The 8,676-nt window shown below is 42.7% G+C and overlaps 1 protein-coding gene across 2 annotated transcripts in view; it reads left to right on the top strand.

Moving 5' to 3' along the window:
- Positions 1 to 435: 435 nt before the first annotated feature.
- CTDP1 (CTD phosphatase subunit 1) overlaps positions 436 to 8,676 on the top strand; it is a 103,301-nt gene continuing 95,060 nt past the window's right edge. For both annotated transcript variants that reach the window (XM_082278162.1, XM_082278163.1), the window contains exon 1: positions 436 to 886. In XM_082278162.1, coding sequence (XP_082134288.1) covers positions 534 to 886 — 353 coding nt within the window. In that variant the 5' untranslated portion in view covers positions 436 to 533. The remainder of the gene's footprint in view (positions 887 to 8,676) is intronic.

Below are 8,676 nucleotides of genomic sequence, written 5' to 3'. Positions count from 1 at the left end.
GTGGGGGAGCGAGAAAGTGGCTGCTAGCTGGGGTTAAACCAAGATAGCTGGATATTAGGAAAAGATTCTTCACCCCGAGGATGGCTGACCAGTGGAACAGGCTCCCCAGGGAAGCGGTCACAACACCAAGCAGTAAACGGTCGGAAAACACTCTCAGGCACATGGTGTGATTCTGGGGGGTGTTCTGTGCAGGGCCAGGAGTCGGACTCCATGATCCCCGTGGGTCCGAACTCGGGATGTTCTCTAATGCTGGCTCTGCGACGCCACTCGGGGCCGGCGAGCGGGGCCGCGGGGGCTGCCGGGAGCCGTAGTTCCTCCCCGCCCCGCCCCGCGGGCCGGGCCGCCCGCGCCTGTGCCTTTAAGCGCGGCCGGACGCGCGGTGCGGCGCCTGCGCGGAGCCGCCGTGACCCCGCCGCTGTCGGCGCCACCGGTGACTATCGTGGCGCCCAGAACCCCCTCGGCGGCGGCAGCAGCGCTAGGTCCGGCCCCACTGCCGGGCACCCCCGACCCACCCTCTGCGCCCGGCCGGGGCGATGGAGGAGCGGCCAGAGCGGGGCGGCGGGCCCGGCGCGGAGGGCCCGGTGGCGGAGATCCGCGCTCCCGGCCCGCGGCCGCTGCGGCTGCTGGAGTGGAAGGTGTCGGTGGGGGCGGCGGTGCAGATCGGATCGGTGCTGGCTCTCTGCGCCCCGCTGCCGCCGCCGCCCGCTCCGCGCCCCGCCGGCCCCGCCGCCGCCCCCCTGCCGCCCGCCGCCGCCCCCCTGCCGCCCGCCGCCAGCGGCGCCTCCGCCCGTCCCCAGCGCGGCGGCCCCGAGCGCAGGCTGCGCGCGGAGCGGCCCGGCGTGGTGCGCGAGCTCTGCGCGCGGCCCGGACAGGTCCTCGCGCCCGGGTGAGTGCGGGGCGGGGGCGGCGCGGGCAGCCTGTGGCGGGACGCGGCTTTCGCGCTTCTTCCGAGGGGGCCGGGCCCGGCCCTGCTCACAAAGGCCCTTCCTCCGAAGCTCTGCGCAGGGAAACTGCCGAGCGAGGAGGAGGAAGCGGCCGGGGAGGTGCTGAGGGATCGTGCTCCACTCCCGTGTTCCAGAGCTGAGCCCTTCGCTGTGAGCCCTGTCTCAGAGAGCTGTGCATCTCCTGCTGTGTCGGGGTTCTCTAAAAACTGCTCTTACTGGAAAAGCTACTTGGAAATCACAAAGTCGTAGAACGAGTCAGATTGTAAGGGACCACAGTGGGTCATCTGGTCCAACCTCGCTGCTCATGCAGGGTCGCCCTACGGCATGTTGAATGGGATTGCATCCAGACGGTTTGGGGATCTCCAGTGGGGGAGGCTTCACAGTCTGGGGAACCTCTTCTAGTGCGTGGTCGCCAGCACAATAAGGTTGTTCCCGGTGTTCAGGTGGGACTTGCTACGCATCAGTTTCTGCTTACTGCCTCTTGTCCTAATATAGTCTTTTTAGTTTGGCAGTCAGGTTGGTGCAAAACTCGGGGGGCAAACAGATAGTTTTGTGCTCAGTAGAAGGAATTTTAATAGGAAACAGCAGTGCAGCAAGGCATTTTACAGTTACTAATTACCTTACACATAATATTGGCAGCCTAAATGTTTTAATACTGTAGATGTTTTCATCTATAAGGCTTCACAAGCATAAACAAGACGTTGTAATTTTAACTTTGGGAAGAGCAAGGGACTAAAGGAGACATTTTTTTCCATAGTTTAGCAATGGGTTTGTCTTGATAAGGCTGAATGTTGGTTAACTTTTAAATTCTTAAGTGCCTGATAGTGGGCCTCTCAGATTTCTAGGTTAAATTGTCCAATAGCCTGCTACCCTGTACTTTGAGCAGATTTTTTTTCTCAACAGGAAACTAGTGGAACATTCTACTTCCTCTGTTTTATGACGGCAATCTATTTTGATGGTTGTAGTTCTCTTGATTTTTAGGTGAGAGCAGCCTGGCCTAAACGTTCTTGGTTGAAATTCACTAGTATATGCAAAGCGTCTGTGTGTGAGGGTGCTCTCAAACATTCAAGAAAAAAAAACAGTCTGATGCATTTTTATGTCAGTCAGTAATATAATGTGCTACTGAGGAGGTACAAGCTGTGTGTTTCTTGCTACAGAGAACTCTTTCTGAGATAAGACTGTGGCTTTCCTTTTGTGCCACATCAGCATTCTGCTATTGCATCTGGTGCAGCATGGACGATCTTTAATACCTGAGGTAGAACAAAGGTACTGTAAATGCTAGGTCAGACTAAAAAAAGATCTTAAAAGTACAGACTGAAATTTTAAAACACCATATGCATGATGAAATTCATCTTGCTAGCGCTAAATACAAGGGGAGATAACTTTTTCTGGTCTTTTCATTGTGTTAGCTAAGCGCTTGGAAGGAAAACGAAACTAAAAATATTCTAAATGTAAAATGTAATCAATTTAAAGTAGTCTGGGTCTGATTAAGCAGTGTTTTAGTTTTGCTCAATGTTAATTTCAGGACTGGAATGCACAAATTTTTTTTCAGTGTTCTTACTGGATTTGCCTAGTCTTGAGTCACGTGATTATAATTAGCAAGTTCTTGCTTTGAGACAATTAGAAAATAAATGGTGTTCTTTCTTACCGTTGTTCTTGGCTTCTGGAATATTTGTATCTTACACGACTGAAAGACAGTATTTGATACTGACCATTGCTAAGCGTTATGCTTCTGGGATTCTGACTTTTCAGTCTGGTTCCTCTGTTGCATGTTGCAGTGGTATTTACTGGGTGACTGCAAGGGAAAACTTCAGGTGAAGAGGTAGAATAAGCATGACCTAAGGGTAGTAGAACTCGTCAGCAGTTAAAGACATAGCTGCATTTCTTTGGTCACTTAAAAGGTTTTTTTGGCAAGCATTTAATCTCTTGCCTGTGGTTTCCCATTTTGTGGAATTGAAATAATATTTCACTATCAACAATATTTCAATATACCTTAAGATTTTGTTTTATTAAAACACAGGTGTGATTAAAGTAAGTAACACTAAGCTGAAATTTATTTACCATCTGCAGAAGATGCTCTTTTTATAATCCAAACTGTCCAGAATGGTAGGTGCAATGCTACCTTCAGAAAAATGAACTTGGCTGGTTTAGCCCCAAATTCTCTATGAACCAAAGATATTTGCAAGTATTTGTCAGACCCTGAACATTGTAGAAGTATTCTATTGAAAATATTTTTCCTTTTCTTCAGAACATGAGAAGATAAGCTGATTAAACCTTTTTATTTGAGGATAAACAATATGAGTGGATGAGTTTTCTTCTATGTCCTTTAGGTCATAGTATTTCTGGAAATAAAGACATCATTTAGCACAAGTCTCTCCCAATTAAGAAGACACATTTCTAACTTTTGGTTATTTTTCTTTTAGACCGGGCATGAGATGAAATCTTTTGCTGTGTGAAAGTAATTTTGCACATTTATAGCACTCAATTTTCTTGTAGTTTGATTACCCACTTTTTAGCATTGACAGGGGTGCAGACTTTCCCCAGGGGAGAGCCCAAGGCAGGCCGGCAGTAGGTAGCTTTTGCTTATTCTAGCAGAGGTAGGCTTGCATCGCACATCAGACTGGAATGTGAGAGAGAAAGATGTCTAACCTTTTAGGACTGTAAATAACAGGGAGGACAGGAAGCAGTTAATGAAAGGCCTTTGATGTTAATGAAGCATAATTTTGAGGGGTAGCAGGAGCAACAAAACGCCAAAAATCTTGCACTGCTCTGTGTATTATTAGTGCCTGTTACCCATCAAGCTTAATCATTCTGAAGCTGCTACAGGTATGTCAGGATTCTGGATTGGGTCAGTATTAATGCTTTATGCAAATATTTCAATAAGAGTTTCTAAAATAAAGTGATTGCCCTACTGATGGGACAGACTATTGCAAGGGTCATGTTTGGTTCACATTAGAAAAGTCTTCCAAAATATTTATTACCTGTATATTTAACCTGGGTATCTTTGTGGCTTACCACATACCTTTAATAGTGAAAATTCACATTCTTCTACACAGCATATTTGTATTGTAATAAAAATCTTGTTTAAACTATCTGGATCCTAGTGAAGCAAAACTTGTAATTTTTTGGTTTTGGAGAAGATAGCAGGAAAGAGGTGGGGATTTGTTCTCTAAAACTGTGGATTTTTGTGTCATTGCTTGATATTTTTTTGTGCCAGAAACTTGATTATGTATTTTAAAAAGAGTATCTTCTTTTGGTTATCTAATGTCACATAGGCTCAGGGCCTAGTTTACTGTCCACTTAACCCCAGCCCCCAGCATCATGCATTTTACATTCTTCTAAAGGGAAGAAATTGCTAATGAATTGTAGTTTATTTTAAAGTGGTGGCACTTTTAACAAAGTACAGGAAAAACACCTTGGCTGTTTGTTAGACACAAATGTTTTCATAATATCCTGGACAAATATTTAATGATAAGAGTCTAAAAAAAAAAACCCCTCAGTGCTAAACGTTGAGGATTGTTGAATAATACATAACGATCCCAGCTTACAGTATCTCTTGTCTAACTCCTTTTTATGCCTGTATTCATTGCATTATTTCTTTTAGTAAATTTCGGTATGCGTCTTTCTGACTTGTTTCTTGTGTGTCTTTTTTTTATATTTTTCCCCTCTCCTTTCTGCCATTTACCGTGATACCAAGAAACATTAAAAGAATGCTATCTCTCTGGTATTTGGTTGAACTGGATATTGAAAAAGATGCAAGTTTTAAATTAGGGCTTTTGTCTTTCATTGCCTTCTCTTTCTCCTATTCCTAGGCACCTAACAATTGGAAGCTCATAGTATAGCTCATTGCACTGAATGGTAGAGGACAAAGTGCCTTTTCTTTACATGACCATTTTTCACAAAAATTGTCGGAGCTTCTTTATCTAAGAGAATCAAGCTGCTCAATCAGGTTTGGTTGGAAATAGGCATCAGTCTTGGAATTTACCAGTAGTGTGGTTGTAGAAGCCTTGAGTATGCAGTTTTTCTCAGTGTGGCTTTCTTAGACCATGGTTTCCTGATTGCTTCATGCTAATACAAGAGTTAGCTGGAAGGGATGCTCCGACTTGAGTGCCTTCAGCTTGCATTGAGTAGGGTGTTGGAAATCATGGAGCTAAAGAGGGCATGGTTTCTCATCTTTTTTTCTTTCTGTCCTTCCCACCCAACCTCCTATAAAATGGTTCATAGTAAGCAATTCCCTCATTTTGTTCAGTTGCTGCAAGAGGAGTGTGGTGTAGGGAAAGAGTAATTTATCTTTTCAGCAGTAGCCCATATATAGGTCAGATCAAAGTGATTGTGTAAATGCCAGTAGAATCATTAAGAGAATAAATGGCATGTCAACACTGGGGAATAAGATTTTTGAGGTTGTATATGTTTCATATGACATTCTGTATGATAGTCTATAGTAACATTCTTATTTTTACAAGTTTTCTCCCAAACCAGGGGATTTTCTACTCTCTTAGTTTGTACTATGAGTTGCTCAAGGGCTTTTTGCTGTGAGTGAGTGTATGGGCCAGCAGACAGAATGAGATAGCTCATGGTACTGTTTTATGCATCCCATTGTAGAACTGCAAGCAGGTTTTTTAAAATGTTGGTTTGTAGATGTCTGTGCTGGAAATAGATTGTATTTTACCCAAATGGTAATGGATTTTCTTTATTAGTTATTGCTGTCTAGTTTCTTTAGGGTATTTTTGAGCTTTAATACTAGAGTTGTTTAGAAAACCAGTCTTTTTCAAAGGCAAATGTGCATGTTGTTTCTTCTCAGCGACTGCCACATGGTTTTCTGTAATTCTTCTCTTCTGAAGAGAAAATGTATGGACAAAAATTCTAATGGGAGAACTGAAATGAGACCTTTAATTTTTATGTTGCAAAATACATAGCCGTTTGAACTGGGAGGGATTGGAAAAGTTTGAGGAAGGAAGAGAGCAACAAGACTTTAGCTTTGAATTGTCCCAAAAGATTGTCTTGACCCAAAGAGTTTTTTTCTCTTGAGCAATCTCAGTAGTACAACTTGCATGCCTACTTGGAGCTTTCTGATTTGATGACTGTGTGTTTGGTGTTAACTTAGGGGCTCATCCTGGTAGGGAACCCAGCTGTTTGGATTTTCAAAGTCAGATTTACCTAGTGGAAGACTCCCCTTAGGTAAATGGCTAATGCTACATTTGGACTCACTAAATAAAAGTGAATGTGGGGTGATGGTATTTCAAAATCTTAAACATTGACAATAATATATAAAAGTATTTGCAGATGGGATGTACTAGCCTCAAGGCTTAGTAAAGAGCTGCCAGCCTTTAATTTTTGGGAGCTCTTTTGGAGAATGGTAATAGACAATTCATTGTAAATTGTCACTTACGAAATATTCTTATGGATGTCTGTTTTGTGTAGTTAAAAATACTGAAGGTTAATTTAAGGTCTTCTACCATATATGGATAGCTGAATTGGAAGTAGTTGCCTTTTAAAGCATATAGAGGAACATGAAATGACTTCTTGGAGAGCAAGTAATGCATTACTGGTTACAGTTCAAGGATCTTGATTATACTTTTTGTCTAGGTTTGGTTTTGCTGAAGTTAGACCTATGGAATTGGAAATAGGGGAAGGATAGAACTGTCACCAGCAGGAGAGACTACTAGTCTTCAAAAGGCTTTGGAAGTTGGAAAGGTTCCCCCAGTTTCCTTTAACACAGTGTTGCTGTGTTAAAGGAAATGTTCCATTTTTTAAGGCAAGAATTGGGATATTGCCAGGTCACTGTTGCACTAATGTCTTAAAAAACACAACCGAAATTGCTTTTCTACAAGTGTTTTGAGAAAAACTGTAGCATAAGGCAGTGATTTTGACACAGTAGAATTGAATAATGCCTATTTGTTTGCTTTTTAGTGCTTCCTAGTTTAAAAATTACATCTAAGACTTCACAGCATTTGAAATGGTGTGAAAGGCAAATGGTCTTGGTTGAAGCTTAATGGAGTGAATGCTATGGATTCCCATTCACGGAAGGGCGATGGGGGCAAGTGGTCCTACCCAGGGAAGGCATTGCTCAAGAAGAGAATTTAATTAACTTTACTGCTATTTATCACACTTACCCTTTCTAAGGTGGCCAGCTTTCTAAGCTGTTGTCCTCTGCTTTCAGAGTGTGTCAGGTTTCCGGGCTCACATGATGCCGTTGCTGTCATCTGGTTGTCAAATGTGGAGCTGCTGCTCCTTGTTTGAACACTGTGGTGTAACTTTGGACAGTCTGGTTCATAATTGCTCTTAAGGATGTTAAGAGTTGTTAATTTTTCCTATGGAAGTTCATTTGGTTTAACGGTAAGTCCCAGAGGAAAGCACATAGGTTGCCATGTCCAGATAAGTTTGCCACAGTATCTAAAAAAGGAAAGGATGGGAGGAAGCTGTTAGACTTGAGGATTGTGCATCCTGCAGTGAGCCTCTTCCCGTTTTATTTGTTGTTTGGAAGTAACAGACAATGATTGCCTAAGTGATTGCCTAAGTGCATGGTTTCAGTGGGGAAGGTGGTAAAATATTTGGAGAAAGTGTAGTATTCTGTTAATAGATGCAGCTTTCCAAGGCAGAGGGGGAGAGACCACAGGATCTTCCCAGATTTCTTTGCACAGGAAGAAGCAAAGCCCATGTTTATAGCTTTGATGTCAGCTGTGTGTGTGTGTTTGAAATGGTCTCTTTCTCAGTCACTTTTCTCTGCTGTGGTGTCCAGGCTGTCTTGGTGTTCATCTGTTGCTGATTATGTAGATGTGAGCCTACAGGTGCAGGAGGCAAACCAGATTTGTTCCGGTAATTACAGGTGATCTTGACTGGGCATAGGAGGAATGTGGTAAGTTGGTCTGAGATAAAGAGGAATTATGTGCCTTTACCTGAAGGAGAGGTATATGCCTGAAAAAAACCAAAAATGAGTCAGAGGTGGGATTAGTCCAAGACTGTTGTCACCTGGATTTGTGACTGTTCATCTGCGAGTTAGTGATGTGAAAGTTGAAGTGTGGTTTGAGAAAATTTCAGGTTTAGGTTAATTATTTTTGTGTCAATTAGAAGGCTGTACAGTCACTACTCAGTCACCTCAACTTTTTGAGTAAATCCCACCTAGGTTGCCAGGGTTCATCGCATGTATTTATTTCCTATGCATAGATTTGGATTGATCCTGCTGTCAGATGGATATTCCTCAACTCTCAGGGGGAGTTTTGCAGCAAGTATTTGGGAACTGCTGCATGTCAGTCAGAGAGAAGTGGTGATAGAAAAGCAAATGCATAAAAGTAATGTCAATAGTTGACAACAGTAATGGGGAGAGTGGACTGCAGAACTGTTTATTGCTTTAGTGAATTACTGAAATATGACAGCCTGTTTTCTTCATTAGTTATTAGAAGTATTTAATGCTAAAGAAACAAGTTACAGAGTTACAAGCTTGCATCTTTCCACTTCTGGATTCATTCTGTGTGAATTTCATTGTTTTGAAGGGGTTCTATGTAAAAGCATTGAGAACTGTATGTTTACCTTTTCCCTTTTAAAAACAATTAGTTTTGAATTCTCCTAAATATTACTACTTCTGGTTTAAAGTGTTCTAAATAAAAAAAAACACATTGTAAATAATATTGAAAGATTTACTAGATCTTATGCATAGGGCGCTGCAAGGCAATTTGCTTTTTTTTCCTTTTTTTTTTTTGTACCTTTTTATTATACATTGTTAACTCTTAGCAGT

Source organism: Coloeus monedula (assembly GCF_965178545.1).
Source record: "Coloeus monedula genome assembly, chromosome: 1".
Classification (NCBI taxonomy): domain Eukaryota; kingdom Metazoa; phylum Chordata; class Aves; order Passeriformes; family Corvidae; genus Coloeus; species Coloeus monedula.
The sequence above is the reverse complement of the archived record's forward strand: the minus strand, read 5'-3'. Positions and strand labels throughout refer to the sequence as shown.